This window comes from Schistocerca americana, chromosome 3 (genome assembly GCF_021461395.2).
Source record: "Schistocerca americana isolate TAMUIC-IGC-003095 chromosome 3, iqSchAmer2.1, whole genome shotgun sequence".
NCBI classification, from domain to species: domain Eukaryota; kingdom Metazoa; phylum Arthropoda; class Insecta; order Orthoptera; family Acrididae; genus Schistocerca; species Schistocerca americana.
The window spans coordinates 735,627,840-735,649,938 of NC_060121.1; the positions used below are offsets into that span (position 1 = coordinate 735,627,840).

Sequence of the window (22,099 nt, forward strand, 5' to 3'; positions counted from 1 at the left end):
AGGACCGTTGTTCGGAATGGTCCCCTAGAGTTAGCGCATACCCGACACGACCAGCAACCATCGAACCGTCGGTGTAAACAATTCCAGAGCCCTGATACATGGCAAGGATGGAATAAAAGCGGCGGCGGAAGGCCTCTGGAGGGACCGAGTCCTTCGAGCCCTGTGCCAAGTCGAGCCGAAGGCAAGGGCGAGGAACACACCACGGGGGTGTACGCAGAGGCGCCTGGAAAGGAGGCGGAACAGGGAAAAACCCAAGCCCGCAGACAAGCTCCTTGACACGTACGGCGATCGGACAACACGACCGGGGCCGACGGTCCGGCAGATGGACGACCGACTGCGGGAACAGGACACGGTAATTTGGATGCCCGGGCAAACTAAAAACATGGGCAGCATAAGCAGCCAGTAATTGTTGGCGTCGTACCCGCAGTGAAGGTACACCTGCCTCCACTAGTACGCTGTCCACAGGGCTGGTGCGGAAAGCACCAGTGGCAAGGCGTATCCCGCTGTGGAGAATTGGGTCCAGCACCCGTAACGCAGATGGGGATGCTGAGCCATAAGCCAGGCTCCCATAATCCAGACGGGACTGGATTAACGCCTGGTAGAGCCGCAACAGGGTAGAGCGGTCGGTGCCCCAGCGGGTGTGGCTCAAGCATCTCAGAGCGTTTAGATGCCGCCAACACGTCTGTTTAAGCTGCCGGATATGAGGCAGCCAAGTCAACTGGGCATCGAAAACCACCCCCAAAAACCTGTGGGTCTCCACCACAGCAAGGAGTTCGTCGGCAAGATAAAGCCGCGGCTCAGGATGGACTGTTCGGCGCCGGCAGAAATGCATAACGCGGGTCTTGGCTGCCGAAAACTGAAACCCATGCGCTACAGCCCAAGACTGCGCCTTACGGATAGCGCCCTGTAGCTGACGTTCAACAGCTGCAATGCCAGTAGAGCTGTAGTAAAGGCAGAAGTCGTCAGCATACAGGGAAGCGGAGACAGAATTTCCCACGGCCGCAGCAAGCCCGTTAATGGCTATTAAAAACAGGCAGACACTTAAAACAGAACCCTGTGGCACACCGTTCTCCTGGACGTGGGAGGAACTATACGAGGCCGCGACTTGCACGCGGAAGGTATGACACGACAGAAAATTGCGGATAAAAATCGGCAGAGGACCCCGAAGACCCCATCCATGAAGCGTAGAAAGAATGTGATGACGCCATGTCGTATCGTACGCCTTCTGCATGTCGAAAAAGACAGCGACCAGGTGCTGACGGCGGGCAAAAGCAGTACGGATGGCCGACTCCAGGCTCACCAGATTGTCGGTGGCGGAGCGGCCTCTACGGAACCCACCCTGAGACGGAGCCAGAAGGCCCCGAGACTCCAGTACCCAATGCAAGCGCCGGCTCACCCTCCGTTCAAGCAACTTGCAAAGAACGTTGGTGAGGCTAATGGGACGGTAGCGTCCACCTCCAGAGGGCTCTTGCCCGGTTTCAAAACGGGGATGACAATGCCTTCCCGCCATTGCGACGGAAACTCCCCCTCGACCCAAAGACGGTTGTAAAGATCGAGAAGGCGCCGCTGGCAGTCCACTGAAAGGTGTTTCAGCATCTGACAGTGGATGCCATCTGGCCCAGGAGCGGTATCAGGGCAAGCAGCTAGGGCACTGCGAAATTCCCACTCACTGAATGGAGCATTGTAAGATTCCGGGTGGTTGGTGCGAAACGAAAGGCTCCGACGTTCCATCCACTCTTTAATGGAGCGGAAGGCCTGTGGGTAATTCGCAGAAGCGGAACTCATAGCAAAATGCTCTGCTAAGCGATTTGCAATGACGTCGGAGTCAGTACACACGGCTCCATTCAGTGAGAGCGCAGGGACGCTGGCAGGGGTCCAATAGCCGTAGACGCGTCGAATCTTGGCCCAGACCTGCGAGGGAGTGACATGGAGGCCAATGGTGGACACATACCGCTCCCAGCACTCCTTCTTGCCTTGGCGGATAAGGAGGCAGGCCCGCGCACGCAGCCGTTTGAAGGCGATAAGGTGCGCTAAGGAGGGATGTCGCTTGTGACGCTGGAGCGCCCGCCGGCGATCTTTAATCGCTTCAGCGATCTCAGGCGACCACCGAGGCACAGCCTTCCGCCGAGGAGACCCAGAAGAACGGGGAATGGCAGATTCGGCGGCAGTAACAATGCCGGTGGCGACCGATTGAACCACAGCATCAATGTCATCAGTAGAGAGAGGCTCAAAAGCAGCAGTGGAGGAGAACAAATCCCAGTCAGCCTTATTCATAGCCCATCTGCTAGGGCGCCCAGAAGAGTGACGCTGTGGTAGTGACAAAAAGAGCGGAAAGTGGTCACTACCACACAGGTCGTCATGCACACTCCATTGGACAGATGGTAAGAGGCTATGGCTACAGATGGAAAGGTCAATGGCGGAGTAGGTGCCATGCGCCACACTGAAGTGTGTGAAGGCACCATCATTTAACAGCGAGAGATCGAGCTGCGACAATAAATGCTCAACGATGGCGCCCCGACCTGTGGCCACTGACCCACCCCACAGAGGGTTATGGGCGTTGAAGTCGCCCAATAGCAAGAAAGGTGGCGGCAATTGGGCGACCAGGGCAGCCAGGACAGGCTGCGAGACTTCACCATCCGGTGGAATGTAAAGACTGCAGACGGTAACAGCCTGTGGCGTCCACACGCGTACAGCGACAGCCTCTAAAGGCGTCTGGAGAGGGACAGACTCTCTGTGCAGAGTGTGAAGGACATATATGCAGACGCCACCAGACACCCTTTCATAAGCTGCTCGGTTCTTATAATAACCCCGATAGCCACGGAGGGCGGGGGTTCGCATCGCTGGAAACCAAGTTTCCTGGAGAGCAATGCAGAAGAAAGGGCGAAGGCTGAGAAGTTGGCGGAGCTCAGCTAAATGGTGGAAGAAACCGCTGCAGTTCCACTGGAGGATGGTAGAGTCCATGGGGGACAAAGGCGTGACAGGACTGGGAAGGCAGATTACGCCGCTGCGTCACCTGCTGCCTCCGATTGAGCACCCGTGCTAGCGCTATCCATGGCGTCTGAGGGACCGGCGAGATCGAGGTCCGCAGCGGACGCCAGTATCTCCACCTCATCCTCAGACGCAGATCTGGAAGGTGGCGGTGGGGCAGCTGCCACCGCGAGTTCCTTGGGCTTAGAGCTCTTCTTCTTTGATTTCTCACGCTGCTCCTTGGGTTTAACTGGCTGGGAGGGCTTCACCGATTCAGTCTCCGGGACTGAGGAGGATCATGAAGCCCGTCGACCAGCTGATTGCAGGCACTTACGCCACTGTCAGTCGTCAGCCTTCCCACTGGTGGAAACCTGGGAAGGGAGGGACCCTAGGGACCCCTTGCGAGCGTGAGAAGCCGAAGAAGTTGGATACTTCTCTGGCTTAGAAGCAGGGACGGACGTCCCTGATGGGGGGGATGGTGTTGCCCCTGAGGTAGGTGGCGCAGGAGCAACCCGGTGGGTAGAGCCCCCCACTGGCAAGGGGGCAGGAGGAGTCTTACTGCTCATCGAGCTGGCTGGAGGTCTCGAAACTGATGGGGCTAGCACAGGTGTTGTAGCAGCTGCATAAGAAGATGTCATTCTCACAGGATGGAGTCTGTCATATTTCCTCTTGGCCTCAGTATAGGTCAGCCGGTCCAGGGTCTTATATTCCATGATTTTGCGCTCTTTCTGAAAGACTTTGCAGTCTGGCGAGCAAGGTGAATGGTGCTCCCCGCAGTTGACGCAGATGGGAGGCGGGGCACATGGTGTATCGGGATGAGATGGGCGTCCACAATCTCCGACCAAGGGCCCTCCCCACGGGCGCCACCCAGCCACAGCAAAGGCCACCTGGCAGGATGGCCGTTGCCGGGAGTCCCGATACCCCAGGAGGATAGGCATCTACTCCTTGGCATACGTGGGGAGTTAACGGCGCAGGCATCAGTAGAGCGATCCCTGTGTTGTCAGGGGGCTACAACCAAGAGGGTACATGGCGGCCCCACCACAACGGGCTGGCTACCGTGCTGGATCTTAGGTGCAAAAATGTCCAAGGTCGTCGTCGCAGTGGTCGTCGCAGTGAAAAGAAACACTGCAGCGGCAGCGTGGTAATCGCACCCAGGGACGTATCCTTGCCCAAGAGATCGAAAACGAGTGGAACACCATTGCCATCCAGCTAAAGGTCTAATTGCACGACGGATACAGTGCACCATGTAAGGCGCCCTTCCCCAATTGGCTCGCTCTTCGGATAAATTTAGAAAGATGGAGGTCAAACCCGAGAGGGGACCATCACATAAGGCCGAAACATGTGAGACTCCTTTTAGTCGCCTCTTACGACAGGCAGGAATACCGCGGGCCTATTCTAACCCCCGAACCCGCAGAGGGTCACTTTAAAATTTTCTTCTACTTTTGCAACTTTGCACTTGTTTATCTCCTGTGAAAATTATTTCCTCCAAAATTTTGTTACTATGAACTATGTCTCAGACTGCTTTCTTGTATACCAACGGTTATTGTTGGTAATAATAACAAAAAAACCTGTGATTATTAACACTGGCCAATTATGATGACTAATGTTCCCATATCAAGTCACAATATGTCAGTGTTCAGATAGGATGGGATAACTACCAATACCTAAGCAGTAAATAGACTCTCCAACCAAAATCTCTTACTGGAATGAAATCTTTCTCTGCACTACATCATTCAAAAGAAATGAGCATTCCATTCCCCCTAATCAATTTCTCCCACATTTAACTCCCCTGGTATCTGAATCCCACAATATCCATACTTTACGAAAGTTTTCTGCATTTGTCTGTTGGAAAATAATTTCCTTCAATCCAAAACAAGCTGAATGTTATTTACAGTTTTTCCTTCAGATATTACACTGCATATTTATTATGGTGAGTAAAATGTATTTACATATCTTTATTGGCATGTGATGCTTTCTTGGACTTATCACAGTCAAGAAACACGAAAAAAACATAGCACTATTCATCCCCTTGAATGGACAGTGTGTGCATATTATATTACATACAGAAAATAATGTCAGGTATCTAACAAGCACACACTACCTTCAGTGGCAAATAGCATAAATTTCTACTCCAACTCTGCAATACTTGGCAAAATGTACAGATACCATTGGAAACAGTCATGCTGTTCTAAACATCAGTACAGTATCTAAACCTACAGGAAAGGTTGACAATGGATATTAATAAAATACCATCTAATCCTAGACATAAAGAAATGCACAAACAATGTAAGTTATATATTTACCAGTATTCATGAAAGTCAAATGTAACATATGTGAGTTGTGGATTATTTAACAATAATATGTGATTAGTGTATGCATCCCATATGATCTTCTCCTTCCCATATTGCTCAACAAGATTAATTATGCATACTGGTCCATAAACAGAAACCTCTTCAGAAAAATGCTTTTCAAAAGCACTTTGAGTTTCGGCCTCACCTGTAATATTCAGATGGAACAAGAACAGTTAGTATGGCAGAAAGAAATGTGTGTTTCTCTAAAGCTATGTGTAACAACACTTTGAAAATAATTATAGACTGACAATAGTCAGTTACACACATCACAAAAAAGAACTATTATCAAAATGTCCTGTAACAAAGTGAAAAGATAAAGAGGACTTATGTTATAGATTTTCTGCTATCTCCAACAACTCAAATGGCACTTTTAAAGAGAAACAATTGCTAATGAAATGTTTTCTAAAAATATGAATAAATAAACCAGTACCACTGTTATCTACCTTTGTTGTATGTATGCACTGTGCTTCTGTATGTCTAGTACTAGGACAGTAGTTGGTGCTGTGACAATAAAAGAAGATGGATGGAATATGTGAACTCAATATTATGAAAAGGATCAACTGTTACTCATCATAGAGATGAGATGTTGAGCTGCAGATAGGCATAACCAAAGACTGTTGTACATTTGAGTTTTCAGCCAGCCAAAAGGCCTCCCCCTGAGGTAGAAAACACATGCACACTTTCACACACACACTTTCACAAATCACATACACAAGACCACTGTCTCTGGCCACTGAAGCCAGAGTGTTTGTGTGAATATGTGTGTTTTCTACTTAAGAAGAATGCCTTTTGGTTGAAAGTTTGAATGTACAGCAGTCTTTTTGTTGTGTCTGTCTGCAACCCCAATGTCTCCTCTGTACGGGGAGTACCAATCTATGCTTCTCATAATATTGTCATTATTCCATCCCGGTTTTCCCACTGTTCAAGCTAATCACATTTTTTACCAGCTATCCAATCACACCATAGCAGATGTAGGATAATTCAAAGAAAGTCTACACTCAATAGTGTTGAAGTATCAAGATCACACAATATTAGCTGGAGGCGACTTCAGCCTACCGAGTAGGGATTGGTATGTCTATCGATTCATTGTAGGTGATACAGGCAGTCTTGTGTAGTAGTTATGAACCCATAACTAATATTAGCTAGTAAGACAACTCACACTCAATGGAAATATTTTAGACTTAGCTACAAACAGGCCTGATCCTATTAACAGTGTCAGTATCAACACAGGGATTAGTGATACTGACTTCATCACAGTGATAATAGTTACTAAAGTTAATAAATCCATCAAGAAGGTTAAAAGAGATTTTATGCTGGAAAGAGCAGATGGGACGTTGCTAGCGTCATCCTTAGACAATGAATGGACATCATTTAGTTCCAATATAATGGACATGGAGGAACTATGGGCAAAGTTTAAACTGACTGTAAATTGCACTCTGAAGAACTATGTGCCACATAAGTGGATTAAGGATGGAAAAGACCCATCATGGTTTAATAACAGAATTCAGAAAATGCTGAGAAAACAGACTGTTGCATTCCCAGTTCAAAACAGAATGCAGAAATGCAGACACGCAACAGTCAGTAAAAATTTTTGCATCTATAAAAAGATGAATCTGTGAAGCATATAACTTCCATCATCATATCTTAGTGAAAGATCTTGCTGACAAGCTGAGAAAATTATGGTCCTAAGTAAAATCACTATGCAGATTAAAGACTTCTAACCAGTCACTCAATCACTGACCAGTCTGGCATTGCAATAGAAGGCAGTAGAAGGAAAGCTTAAGTTTTGAAAATTTATGTTCAAAAAAATCATTCACACAGGAGGATCATACAGACGTAACGCTGTTTAACCATCATACAGACTCCCTTATGGAGGACGTAGAAATAAGTTGATGTTGAGAAGCAATTGAAAGAGTTGAAAACAATTATGTTACCAGGTCTGTGTGGAATCCCAGTTCAATATTACAGAGCGTTCTCTGGCACTGGCCCCTTACTTAGCTTGCATTTATCATCCAGTGTGAAGTCCCAAGGAAGTGGAGAAAAGCAGAGATGACTCCTGTACATGAGAACAGTAAAAGAATGGACCTGTAAAATTACAGACCAATATCCTTAACATCAGTTTGCTGCAGAATTTTTGAGCATGTTCTGAGTTCAAATACAATAACTTTCCTTGAGACAGAAAAAGAGTCTCCACAAATCAGCACAAATTAGAAAGCATCACTCATGTGAAACTCAGCATGCTCTTTCCTCGAAGGACAGCAGGCACATTCGATATTTCAAGAGTGTCACAAAGCATTTCACTGCAGACTGTTAGCAAAGTTCTGAACATATGGGATAAATTCCTAGATACATGTGAGTCTCAATGAATTCTTTAGTATGTTATCCTGGAAGGTGAGTGTTCCTCAGAGACAAGGATATCATCAGGAGTGCCCCAGGGAAGATGGGCAGGGTGTACAGTAGTCTGAGTGTGTGTGTCTGTCTGTCTGTGTCTGCTCCTGATGTATTATACAGGAAATATTGGCAATTAGGAACTGTACAAGGATACAGGATGACAGACAGAATTTCTATTTGGCATGATAAATGACAGCTTGCCCTAGATGTAAAAACACGCAAGTTAATGCAGGTGAGCAGGAAAACCAACCCTGCAATGTTTGAATCCAGTGTTAGTGGTATGAGGCTTGAGACAGTCACATCAGTTAAATATGTAGGTGTAACACTGCACAGCAATATGAAATACAACGAGCACATAAGGTCAGCAGCAGGGAAGGGAGATGGTCAACTTCAGTTTAGTAGGAAAACTTTAGGAAGTGTGACTCATCTATAAAGGAAACTGCATATAGAACATTAGTGCAACACATTGTAGAGTACTGATAGAGTGTTTGATAATGATTGGTGGTTTAGTGCACTACACAGCAAGGTCATCAGTACCCTTCTAGAGTGCTTGGAATCCCTACCAGATTGGATTACAGGAAGACATCCAAAGCAACTCAGAAGCATGTTGCTAGATTTGTTACCAGTAGATTCGAACAACATGTATTACAAAGATACTACGAACAGCATTTGTAGCTGGCCTCAGAACGATTCTACTGCTACGAACATACATTCTGCATACGGACCAACGACAGGTAACAGAAATTAGGGCTCATACGGGAGTATATAAGCAGCCATTTTCCCCTTGTCGTATTTGCAAGTGGGACAGGGAACAGAATGACTAGGGATAGTACAAGGTATCTCCTCTATACAGCAGATGACTGGCAGAAAATGTATGTAAACACAGATGTAGAATGATCAACATGGGCAAAAGGTATCTACCATCCACTTATCTGATAAACTGCAATTGACGGTGACTAGCAAACTGGAAGCAGATCAAACTAACGGTAAGGCCATATGGTTAAATGTCTAGGCTCATGCTGTTTATAATATGTGTGTATCAACAATAACTTCTCACCAAAGATTTATCATCCCATAGGTTAAGCCAACAACAGCCAGTCTAGGAAGAATGTTGATGATTCTTCTCCAACTATGGCCTACCACGCCTGCAGCCACCAGAAGGATTACACCAGCATTCACAGAAAGCTTCATGTAGATGGAAATCATGTTAAGTGTCCAGCTGTGTACTGCTCACTTTTCCTCACAAGAGGCAGCAATTTTAGTGAGCATCCCTACGTGCATAATGGACTGTAGATCATTGGAGTTCTATCCCTTTCATTCACTAATTTCACTAACAAAAGACTGACACATTTTGATTTTATCATGAATCACAACTTATTTTTCATCATAAAACTGTGAAGGGAACTACAACTATACTAGTTTATCACATTAGAGTTGTGAGTTTTATCTCACAGGACGGCAATGTTCAATTACACCAGGATGTCACATTGATAACTATTTTCAATATAAACTATTTCACACAGCTGTTAAAGGTGCAGAAAAATAAGCAGCTATCAGGAAACCAAAGCAAAAGGGCATTGAATCCCGACTACAAAGGTGAGATGCAGAACTGCTGGTTGTAATGGTTTCTGTGTCTTAATTGTGTAGCAGTTTGTTTCAAAAATAATGGTGTAGAGCACAGGATTATACAATTAATTTAAGCTGATTCTTCAGTTCCAGTAAAATTGATCACAAATTGGGCAATATGGATCCAAAACTATCATGGCATTGGGAAGAAAGCAGAAGCAAAAAAACTGAGCTTTGCCAGATAATATGTTAGTTGGAATAGAAATTTCTACAGGTAGGAGGTAGAAAATCTCTGAAAATAAGAGTTATTTAAAAAACTGTGTATCCTTACTGCACCAAGATAGTACACCTACCAATCTGTTGTGCAAGTCATGGAAAACACCAGTTTGACTTGCAGTTACCAAGGAAAAACTAGCAAAAAACTCAAAACAGTATTTCCTATCAAGGAGTAATTTTTGTAATAAACTTCCCAAGATGACAAGTAGATTGCTAAAATATTTCCATCTGAAACATACTTCAAAATTGCAAATTCTACACAAAGATTACTTAAAGGACTCAGCGTAGAGGTTATTAATGAAAGGTGACAACTACAACAGCCCGTCACATTATAATAGGTAATCAAATTTTATACTCTTACAAGCAAATGTACCAAGCTCTATACTGCACCATACTAATGTCTTGTCATTCTCCTGAGCTCTACATCTCAGTCATTGGCTGGTATGATGACTCCGCTATCTACACGGATTAAAGGGAGGACATGGAGACAGCCATATTTGTGGTCCTAGGGTCACCAGGAGGTGTCCAGTGTGTGTGGTGGGTCGATGCAAAACTATGCTCCTGTTATATGATATTTGGTATGAACTATATATAAAAAAAATAGCACTGTGCAAGAGAGCCAATCCAATGAGGCAGTGCAGTTGTTAAGATACTGACTTCACATTTGGGAGTACGGAGTTTGCTCTGTCTGGCTATCTTGATTTAGAGTTTCCATGGTTTTTCTAAATCATTTCTGGCATATACTGGGATGATTCTTCCACAGGACCACAGATAAAACACACGTCCTTTCCTCATAAAAGCATACTTATATATTGTGTGCATGTGTGGTGGTGGTGGTGCTGCAGGGTCAGAGCTATTCATTTTCAGTGTACTATGATGACAAATCTTGTATCATTGTAAAATGATCGTGTATGAGTAAATAAATAAAATAAATATAAAAAAGAACAACTAGCACAGTTTCAGAATGAATGATTATGTACTTTAAGCCATTATGTGAGTCACGGATATATTTCTGTTGAATGTGTCTCAGCCAGCTGTAAAAAAGTTCCGCAGGTGAATTTTTTAAAATATTTTAGGGATACCTAGCCAATGTGTTTTACTGAAAAGGAAATATCATTCAGAGATAATGTCAAAAAATTATTGAACTTTTTAGAGATGGTGGAGCATACCACAACAACAGGGGCAAATGTGTGTACTTAACTGCAGTGCACATGGGAACCTCAATACTGACTGGACTTCTATTTATTTATCCTGTTCCACTGTGTCTGTTTCTCCTGCTATTCATTGTACTACTAGGTGGTAAGTAAAACTGAGCTTGTTGATCTGGGAAAATTTCAGTTACTTTATAGTTTACATGCCATGTCATCCAAATTTCTGTTTTCTTATATTAGTTGATAACACATATTACACATTATTATTATTGAAGGACTTATTGTTTGTAAAGGTAATAACTAAATTCAGTGAGGATGGGTATGACAATTGGAACCAAACTTTTTTTTCAGGTAAGAGAAATGGTTCCCATGATTTTCTTGTGTGAAAGCTGCATATCTACCAGTTACATATGTTTTTGTTCTCTTTTATTCTGAAATAGTGCACTTAAAAATGAGCTCCTGGAGACATAATTTTATTTAAAGGAAAGGAAAGTCAAGGAACAGTGACTCTGTATAGAGATGAATACCCATGAGATCAGAAGCAACATACGAACAGTATTGCAATATTAGTGGAACACAAACCAAAACAGGCCATGAGCAGAGATGTCGTACATTATTAAAAAGGATTACATGAAAGACTGAAGAGCCGGCACGTAAAGAGATGAGTGTTGAAAAGGTGCCAATATGCTCCCTATGTTTGGAAATTTGGAAGCACATGCCTCGAAAGGAGCAAATGCAATAAAAAGAAGATAAAAAACTAACAATACAGGTAGGGAGGTGGGGGGGATGGGGGGATGGGGGCAGCGAGGGGCGGCGGGAGGGAGGCAGCGAGGGGCGGCGGGAGGGAGGCAGCGAGGGGCGGCGGGAGGGAGGCAGCGAGGGGCGGCGGGAGGGAGGCAGCGAGGGGCGGCGGGAGGGAGGCAGCGAGGGGCGGCGGGAGGGAGGCAGCGAGGGGCGGCGGGAGGGAGGCAGGGAGGGGCGGCGGGAGGGAGGCAGGGAGGGGCGGCGGGAGGGAGGCAGGGAGGGGCGGCGGGAGGGAGGCAGGGAGGGGCGGCGGGAGGGAGGCAGGGAGGGAGGGAGGCAGGGAGGCAGGGAGGGAGGGAGGCAGGGAGGCAGGGAGGGGCGGCAGGGAGGGGCGGCAGGGAGGGGCGGCAGGGAGGGGCGGCAGGGAGGGAGGCAGGGAGGGGCGGCAGGGAGGGAGGCAGGGAGGGGCGGCAGGGAGGGAGGCAGGGAGGGAGGCAGGGAGGGAGGCAGGGAGGGAGGCAGGGAGGGAGGCAGGGAGGGAGGCAGGGAGGGAGGCAGGGAGGGGCGGCAGGGAGGGAGGCAGGGAGGGAGGCAGGGAGGGAGGCAGGGAGGGGCGGCAGGGAGGGGCGGCAGGGAGGGAGGCAGGGAGGGCGGCAGGGAGGGGCGGCAGGGAGGGAGGCAGGGAGGGGCGGCAGGAGGGAGGCAGGGAGGGGCGGCAGGAGGGAGGCAGGGAGGGGCGGCAGGAGGGAGAGAGGGAGGGGCGGCAGGGAGGGAGAGAGGGAGGGGCGGCAGGGAGGGAGAGAGGGAGGGGCGGCAGGGAGGGAGGGAGGGAGGGAGGCAGGGAGGGAGAGAGGGAGGGAGGGAGGGAGGGAGGCAGGGAGGGAGAGAGGGAGGGAGGCAGGGAGGGAGAGAGGGAGGGAGGCAGGGAGGGAGGCAGGGAGGGAGAGAGGGAGGCAGGGAGGGAGAGAGGGAGGGAGGGAGGGAGGGAGGCAGGGAGGGAGAGAGGTAGAGAGGGAGGGAGGGAGAGAGGGAGGGAGAGAGGGAGGAAGAGAGAGAGGGAGGGAGGGAGGGAGGGAGGGAGGGAGGGAGAGAGGCAGGGAGGGAGAGAGGCAGGGAGGGAGAGAGGCAGGGAGGGAGAGAGGCAGGGAGGGAGAGAGGCAGGGAGGGAGAGAGGCAGGGAGGGAGAGAGGCAGGGAGGGAGAGAGGCAGGGAGGGAGAGAGGCAGGGAGGGAGAGAGGCAGGGAGGGAGAGAGGCAGGGAGGGAGAGAGGCAGGGAGGGAGAGAGGCAGGGAGGGAGAGAGGCAGGGAGGGAGAGAGGCAGGGAGGGAGAGAGGCAGGGAGGGAGAGAGGCAGGGAGGGAGAGAGGCAGGGAGGGAGAGAGGCAGGGAGGGAGAGAGGCAGGGAGGGAGAGAGGCAGGGAGGGAGAGAGGCAGGGAGGGAGAGAGGCAGGGAGGGAGAGAGGCAGGGAGGGAGAGAGGCAGGGAGGGAGAGAGGCAGGGAGGGAGAGAGGCAGGGAGGGAGAGAGGCAGGGAGGGAGAGAGGCAGGGAGGGAGAGAGGCAGGGAGGGAGAGAGGCAGGGAGGGAGAGAGGCAGGGAGGGAGAGAGGCAGGGAGGGAGAGAGGCAGGGAGGGAGAGAGGCAGGGAGGGAGAGAGGGAGGGAGGGAGAGAGGCAGGGAGGGAGGGAGAGAGGGAGGGAGGGAGAGAGGGATGGAGGGAGAGAGGGAGAGAGGGAGAGAGGGAGAGAGGCAGGGAGGGAGGGAGGGAGAGAGGGAGGGAGGGAGAGAGGGAGGGAGGGAGAGAGGGAGGGAGGGAAAGAGGGAGGGAGGGAGAGAGGGAGGGAGGGAGAGAGGGAGAGAGGGAGAGAGGGAGAAAGGCAGGGAGGGAGAGAGGGAGAAAGGCAGGGAGGGAGAGAGGCAGGGAGGGAGGGAGGGAGAGAGGCAGGGAGGGAGGGAGGGAGAGAGGCAGGGAGGGAGAGAGGGAGAGAGGCAGGGAGGGAGAGAGGGAGAGAGGCAGGGAGGGAGAGAGGGAGGGAGGGAGAGAGGCAGGGAGGGAGAGAGGCAGGGAGGGAGAGAGGCAGGGAGGGAGAGAGGCAGGGAGGGAGAGAGGGAGGGAGGGAGAGAGGCAGGGAGGGAGGGAGGCAGGGAGGGAGAGAGGGAGGCAGGGAGGGAGGGAGGCAGGGAGGGAGAGAGGGAGGCAGGGAGGGAGAGAGGGAGGCAGGGAGGGAGGGAGGCAGGGAGGGAGAGAGGGAGGCAGGGAGGGAGGGAGGCAGGGAGGGAGAGAGGGAGGCAGGGAGGGAGGCAGGGAGGGAGAGAGGGAGGCAGGGAGGGAGGCAGGGAGGGAGAGAGGGAGGCAGGGAGGGAGGCAGGGAGGGAGAGAGGGAGGCAGGGAGGGAGGCAGGGAGGGAGGCAGGGAGGGAGAGAGGGAGGGAGAGAGGGAGGCAGGGAGGGAGAGAGGGAGGGAGAGAGGGAGGCAGGGAGGGAGAGAGGGAGGGAGGCAGGGAGGGAGAGAGGCAGGGAGGGAGGCAGGGAGGGAGAGAGGGAGGGAGGGAGGCAGGGAGGGAGAGAGGGAGGGAGGGAGGCAGGGAGGGAGAGAGGGAGGGAGGGAGGCAGGGAGGGAGAGAGGGAGGGAGGGAGGGAGGGAGGGAGGGAGGCAGGGAGGGAGAGAGGGAGGGAGGGAGGCAGGGAGGGAGAGAGGGAGGGAGGGAGGCAGGGAGGGAGGCAGGGAGGGAGAGAGGGAGGGAGGGAGGCAGGGAGGGAGGCAGGGAGGGGCGGCACGAGGCATGGAGGGAGGGAGGCAGGGAGGGGCGGCACGAGGCATGGAAGGAAAGAGGCAGGGAGGGGCGGCACGAGGCATGGAAGGAAAGAGGCAGGGAGGGGCGGCACGAGGCAGGGAGGGAGGGAGGGAGGGAGGGAGGGAGGGAGGAAGGGAGGGAGGGAGGGAGGAAGGGAGGGAGGGAGGGAGGAAGGGAGGGAGGGAGGGAGGGAGGGAGGGAGGAAGGGAGGGAGGGAGGGAGGGAGGGAGGGAGGCAGGGATGGAGGGAGGGAGGAAGGGAGGGAGGCAGGGATGGAGGGAGGGAGGGAGGCAGGGATGGAGGGAGGGAGGGAGGCAGGGATGGAGGGAGGGAGGGGCGGCAGGGATGGAGGGAGGGAGGGGCGGCGGGAGGGAGGGAGGGGCGGCTGGAGGGAGGGAGGGGCGGCTGGAGGGAGGGAGGGGCGGCTGGAGGGAGGGAGGGGCGGCTGGAGGGAGGGAGGGGCGGCTGGAGGGAGGGAGGGGCGGCTGGAGGGAGGGAGGGGCGGCTGGAGGGAGGGAGGGGCGACGTGAGGGAGGGAGGGGCGGCGTGAGGGAGGGAGGGGCGGCGGGAGGGAGGGAGGGGCGGCGGGAGGGAGGGAGGGGCGGCGGGAGGGAGGGAGGGGCGGCGGGAGGGAGGGAGGGGCGGCGGGAGGGAGGGAGGGGCGGCGGGAGGGAGGGAGGGGCGGCGGGAGGGAGGGAGGGGCGGCGGGAGGGAGGGAGGGGCGGCGGGAGGGAGGGAGGGGCGGCGGGAGGGAGGGAGGGGCGGCGGGAGGGAGGGAGGGGCGGCGGGAGGGAGGGAGGGGCGGCGGGAGGGAGGGAGGGGCGGCGGGAGGGAGGGAGGGTCGGCGGGAGGGAGGGAGGGGCGGCGGGAGGGAGGGAGGGCGGCGGGAGGGAGGGAGGGCGGCGGGAGGGAGGGAGGGGCGGCACGAGGCGGGGAGGGAGGGAGGGGCGGCACGAGGCGGGGAGGGAGGGAGGGGCGGCACGAGGCGGGGAGGGAGGGAGGGCGGCACGAGGCGGGGAGGGAGGGAGGGCGGCACGAGGCGGGGAGGGAGGGAGGGGCGGCTCGAGGCGGGGAGGGAGGGAGGGGCGGCTCGAGGCGGGGAGGGAGGGAGGGGCGGCTCGAGGCGGGGAGGGAGGGAGGGGCGGCTCGAGGCGGGGAGGGAGGGAGGGGCGGCTCGAGGCGGGGAGGGAGGGAGGGGCGGCTCGAGGCGGGGAGGGAGGGAGGGGCGGCACGAGGCGGGGAGGGAGGGAGGGGCGGCACGAGGCGGGGAGGGAGGGAGGGGCGGCACGAGGCGGGGAGGGAGGGAGGGGCGGCACGAGGCGGGGAGGGAGGGAGGGGCGGCACGAGGCGGGGAGGGAGGGAGGGGCGGCACGAGGCGGGGAGGGAGGGAGGGAGGGAGGGGCAGCACGAGGCGGGGAGGGAGGGAGGGGCGGCACGAGGCGGGGAGGGAGGGAGGGGCGGCACGAGGCGGGGAGGGAGGGAGGGGCGGCACGAGGCGGGGAGGGAGGGAGGGGCGGCACGAGGCGGGGAGGGAGGGAGGGGCGGCACGAGGCGGGGAGGGAGGGAGGGGCGGCACGAGGCAGGGAGGGAGGTTGGGAATGAGCAGCTAGTGGCTCGGAGGGTGGCAGCTGGATTGCTGACTATAAATTCAGCAGAGGTATGGGTGGTAAGCATATGGGTTAGGCATGTGAATCATAGGTGCCAGAGCCAGTGGGGAGCAGTGCACGATTAAGACGCCGTGGACACACAAATTGGGATGGGATGATAGGACAGAGGAAGGGGAAACTGTTGAGTGGAGTGTGTGAGGTTAGTGGGTCAACGGAATTTGAGGTCAGAAGGGAAAGAGGAGCGAAGTATGTGTTGCAGGCGTAATCCTCATCTGCAATCTGCATAATGCTGAAAAGCTGGTGGGAGAGAAAAGGATCCTTATGACCCGAATTGTGAAGTAGCCACTGAAATCTAGCATTTTGTGCTCAGCTGCATGTAGTGCCACTGACTGGTCAACTTTGTTCTTGGTCACAGTTTGGCAGTGGCCACTAAATCTGGTGTGGAAAGCTGTATGGTTGTCATACCAATATAAAAAACCGTGTAGTAATTGCCGTAGAGTTGGTATGGTTTATTACGTGGCTGCTTTCACATTTGGCCCTGCCTCTGATGGGGTACGATAAGCCTGTGACAGGACTGGATTGGAAGTGGGTGGATTGGGTCTTCTATAGGGATATGATCCCTGTAGCAAGGGGTTGGATGTGGGAGTGGCATCCGGATGGTCAAGTTTTTTATATTGACATAAGAATCATCCAGCTGTCCACCATAAAGAATGGCCACCACCAAACTGTGGCCAAGAACGAAGCTGATCACCAGGTGGCAAAAAATACAGGTGAGTACAAAATACTGTATTTCTATGGCTTCTTCACAACCCAGGCCATCTGGATTCTTCCCTCTCTGAACTACACAGATAGGAGTTATCCTTGCTGCACATACTTTGCTCCTCTATCCCTTCTGGCTGAATCTCCATTAACCTACAGTCCTCACACTTAACAGTTTTCCCTTCCTCTCTCTCATTCCCATCATCTCCTCCCAATTGATGTTTCCATGTCATCTTCATTGTGCACTACGCCACTCCCTATCAGTTCCAGTGCCTGTGCATTACATGCCTATGCCTAGCCCTTGCACCTGCTGCCACTACCTCCCACATTCGTAGTCAGTAAACCAGCTGCCTCCCTCTGAGTCACTAGCTACTTACCCCCAAACCACATAGGTAGGTGTGTGTGTGTGTGTGTGTGTGTGTGTGTGTGTGTGTGTGTGTGTGTGTGTGTGTGTGTGTTCTAGCTTGAAAAAGGATTTTTCTGAGAGCTAGCATGTTTTCCTTCTGTTTTGTGTATGCCTGTTGACAACTCTATGCTTCCACCATTCAGTGATTGGTCTCCTTTACTCCCTAATTATTCACTGTCTACAACATTTGTTTTAACTAAGATGGCTTCATATGATACTGACTTTTTGGAATTCCACAAAAATATGGATTGGCAGATTATGAATGTGTCATTAAAGTGGCCAAAAGATTAAAACAGATTGCTAATTAAACACATACATGTTATGGTGGTTGTGATAATTAATTGAGTGACATGAAATTTATCCTACCATGTAGTTCATGGGTGGATGCTGATGTTCCTATCACATTATGACAGGTCTTGAGGTGTAACCACTGGCATCATTGGTTGTTACATATTGCTCAGCCATGATTAAGATTTCTGAACAATAGCTCTAGTTGTGCATCTACAAGAAAGGAGGAAAGATATTTCATTACTAGTTTCTCCCTTCTTTTCTCCTTTCTAAAACTTGTGTGTATATAGTCTGGAGTATATTCCAAGGTTCAATGTATCTTAATGAATGAACCAATTAAGCTGCAGTGCAAAATTAGCATCAGTATTTCAGATCTCTTGGTTACCCATACTGACGTCTCCTCCCTGATAGTATGCACAAGCTGATATCCCCCACCCCAAAAGATACAGAGTTATGTATTTCAATTATTTTTACAAAACAACCTTATCCGGTTCAAAGTTCTCTCCATTATATGTAACATGTTTGTTCAATTCAATCAGTGAATCCATTGTTAGAAACACCCCATATTTTTTCCCATCTGCTTCCGTGTATCAAATTGGTGTCCTTTTATGGTCCTCTCCATGGGTGGAACAAGAAGAATCCTCTTAATGCTAGGTCAGGTGCTGAAAAGTAATGATTCCAGATTTATATGAAAAATCTTAAAGATTTTTAAATAAAACAAATATTACTAACATTCTACAAATTTATTCTTCATGTCTACATATTTATTTCACCATAGTCACCATGGCGAACAAATTTCTCACAATGGGAGACCAGTTTGTTGATATCATCACTGTAGAATGTCTGACACTGTTGACAGAGGAACAACTTCACCTCTGCTTGTACTGCTTGATCTCTCTCAAACTGATGTCCTTGAATGTTTTCTTTAAGTTCTGGAAACACATGAAAATTGTATGGGGCCAAGTTGGTACTGTATGGAGGATGATCAACGACAGTAAATCCAAGGCATCAGATTGCTGCAGATGTTACAGCACTCATATGTGGTCTGGCATTGTCACACTGAAGGGAGGGTGCTCCAAGTGAGGCCAAATTCTTTGAATTTGAAACTATTACAGCAAACAATGCATCCGTGGTCTACGTGTAGCTTCTTTGATTAGTAATCAAAATGTCCTCGGTCCCAATTCAGAACCTACCACCACTTAAATAATGATTAATAATCAGCATTGACGACCAAAGACCTCTGGCGTAAGAAGTCGCACTCATTCTGCCAACAACCTTGTCAAAGAGGGCAGAGGAGCGGACAGAGGTTCAGAGCACACACTTATCCTTGGGGTGGGAAACTGCCCCTAAAGGCAGAAAAATCAGCAATGATCAATTGCATGAGGATGCAGAAGGCAATGGAAACCACTGCATTAAAGAGACACAATGTATACGTGCAGGACATGTGGCCTGCAATTGAACAAGTGTCATAATAATCTTTCTGTCAGCAAAAGATTCCGGAATAGTCCCCCATTCAGATCTCCAGGAGGGGACTGCCAAGGGTGACTAGGAGAAAAAGATTGAATAACCAACAGAATTATAACATTCTCTGCGTCAGGGTGTGGAACGTCAGAAGCTTGAACATGGTAGGGAAGTTAGCAAGCCTGAAAAGGGAAATGTAAAGGCTCAATTTAGATATAGTAGGGGTTAGTGAAGAGAAATAGAAAGAAGACAAGGATTTCTGGTGAGATGAGTATAGGTTAATATCAACAGCAGCAAAACATGGTACAACAGGAGTAGGATTTGTTATGAATAGGGAGGTACAGCAGATAGTTCAGTGATAGGACTGTTCTTATCAGAATCGACTGCAAACCAACACCAACAATGACAGTTCAGGTATACATGCCGATGAGAAGGTTCTGTGCAGAATCGGAAAGGAAAGGAATATGTGGAAAACACTGACAAGGAGAAGGGACAGGATGATAGTACATCTGTTAGAACGTCAGGGTATGACTTCCATGGTACTAGAGGGAGCTGTAGAGGACAAAAACTGTACAGGATGAGAGACTGGGATAAATCCAGTAAATAATTGAGGACAGAGGTGCAAGTGCTACTCTGAGATGAAGAGGATGGCACAGGAGAGGAATTCGTGGCGGGCCGCATCAAACCAGTCAGAAGACTGGTGACACAAAAAAAAAAATTACAGCACACTAATGCACCAACATTATGTTACATACCACCATGTTTCACAGTACGATTCGACAGTGGGTTGTAAAAATGTAGACATGAAGAATAAAGAAGTGGAATGTTAATAACATCAGCTTTTTTTAAATGTTTAAGTTTTCACATAATTATTTTGAGGCATTACTTTTCAGCACACCCTTGTATATCTGAAATTCCATCAAAGAAAGTGAAAGCTTACTAAATCACAATTGCACACTACTGTCACTTATTTAAATTTAAATGTTAACTAAACACACACACACACACACACACACACACACACACACACACACACACACACACAATCCTGCATGCAACGATGCACCAGCTGCACAAACTGTGACAGAATTGCAGTTCTGTGGCTTGACAGTGGTGATGAGTTATGTATGGTATGGTTGAGTGGTTGGAGAGAAAAAGGGAGGTGGGGACCACGTGTTGGTGAAGGCTCGCTGACATATGAGGAAGAGGCAGCAGCTGTGTGAGATAGGGATGTGGTACCAGTAAGCTCAAATACAATACAAGCTCTGCTGGACAAGGACAGAGAAGGCAACTGACAATGACCATTTTGAATAGCAATCTTGGTACTCATCTAAGTGTCTTATGGAAACCATGCAGAACATAAGTCAGACTGGGCAAACGTGATTTGAGCCTTGCGCCTCCTGTGTTTCACACACACTAAGCAAACAAATACATATCATGGTCTAGATTACATTCTACTTTTTTTTGAAAACTTCATACACTAGTGTATTTTTACCTTTGTCAAGCTGTGGAGGAGGTCTATACTTGTATCCCGGCTGTGACCAAAACACGGGTACTGAGCCTCTTACTTGAACAAATGACACTTGATGATGGTGATAAGAAATAATTTGCTCTGTTTCCACATAATTTGCACATTTTCCATTCTCATCTACACCACGACGTTTGTAACGGGTACCAGCTCTGAAGCGACTTCGGCGAGATATTAGGCATAATGTGAATGTCTGCAAGCAATAATGTTATTACAAACTTGAAAGAATTGTAAACACTTACAATGTGATACATGCTTATTTTAAGTAAAATTAAGGGTTTATGTACATCAAATGAGCTGAACCTTTGCTGTCAGTTAATTTTTCTTAAGTCACTGCCAATGACACAAAATGGAGTTAGGGGGTACAAAAATTTAAAGTTAATGAGCAAACAAAACAAACCAACTTAAAAAAAATTACAAATGACATTTAACAAGCAGAAAATGCGCTTTAACTTATAGTAATCAAGGAATCACTAACAACATTCTTAAAAGGCACAAATTCAACACATAACATCAAAATACTTTCATTTATTTACAGCAGCATTGATATGGCAGGGACTACTATGATTAGGACTACCACTGTTACATACAATTTATGGTCTAGTCTTTAAAAATAAAATGGAGGAAACATTACATATTCTAGTTTACTTGTTAGGCAACAAACACACATATTCAACAGAAGCTGCTCTAACAAGGGAAACTCCACATCACATCCCCCACAGATTTAGAGCTAAAATGGCCCAGTGGATAGCCCACAATCACTAAACATGGATCAAGTATGGAAACAATAAGAACGTGTACTGAACTGCGAAAAAAAAAAAAGAAGCAAAATAGAAACAGTGAATGGTCCAAACCGAAAATATGCAACCTCACATGAATTGCAAGAACCGCAATGTTGTCGTCATGTGGTCATGGTGTTGTACTGTCAAGCGGGACATCTGTGTTGGAATATCCTTTGTGCCCTATTTTATTTTTTCTTCACAAATTTATGAACTGCCCATCTAGTCACTGACATGTCTGTTCTCATTCTGTAGTCTTGGCAACTTTCATACTGCACATTGGTTATAGAACATGAGTCATGGGATACGAATGTATTATTGTCGCAAGTAAATGTGATTAACTGTGAGAGCAGACTAGATGCCACATACACCTCTCACAGCAATGAAAACAACAAATAAATAAGAAACTTCCTGGCAGATTAAAACTGTGTGCCCGACCGAGACTCGAACTCGGGACCTTTGCCTTTCGCGGGCAAGTGCTCTACCAACTGAGCTACCGAAGCACGACTCACGCCCGGTACTCACAGCTTTACTTCTGCCAGTACCTCGTCTCCTACCTTCCAAACTTTACAGAAGCTCTCCTGCGAACCTTGCAGAACTAGCACTTCTGAAAGAAAGGATACTGCGGAGACATGGCTTAGCCACAGCCTGAGGGATGTTTCCAGAATGAGATTTTCACTCTGCAGCGGAGTGTGCGCTGATATGAAACTTCCTGGCAGATTAAAACTGTGTGCCCGACCGAGACTCGAACTCGGGACCTTTGCCTTCCGCGGGCAACTGCTCTACCAACTGAGCTACCGAAGCACGACTCACGCCCGGTACTCACAGCTTACTGGGAACAAATAAATAGGTGTGAAATGGCACAAAGGATTTCAAGAGTCAAAACTTCCAAAACGGGGGTGCAAGAGTTGTAACACATGGTACATGTGTATGACAAGTAGGAGGTACGTACGTCTGGAGGTCCCTTTGATACACGTCACAGAAGCAAATGGAGGTTACACCATGACACAGACACAAATTTGAATACAGCGATC

The 22,099-nt window shown here is 49.8% G+C and overlaps 1 protein-coding gene and 1 non-coding gene across 2 annotated transcripts in view; both read right to left on the reverse strand.

Moving 5' to 3' along the window:
- The window catches only part of LOC124605791 (phosphatidylinositide phosphatase SAC2), a 386,400-nt gene that overhangs the window by 272,317 nt on the left and 91,984 nt on the right, over nucleotides 1-22,099 (reverse strand). Inside the window, exons 5-6 of the mRNA XM_047137683.1 lie at nucleotides 20,254-20,479; nucleotides 5,271-5,463 (exon numbers count right to left, since the gene is read on the reverse strand). Of these exons, the coding sequence (XP_046993639.1) occupies nucleotides 5,271-5,463; nucleotides 20,254-20,479 (419 nt within the window). The remainder of the gene's footprint in view (nucleotides 1-5,270; nucleotides 5,464-20,253; nucleotides 20,480-22,099) is intronic.
- Nucleotides 21,796-21,870, reverse strand: Trnap-cgg. The gene has a single exon. It is a non-coding gene; the product is annotated as a tRNA-Pro (tRNA).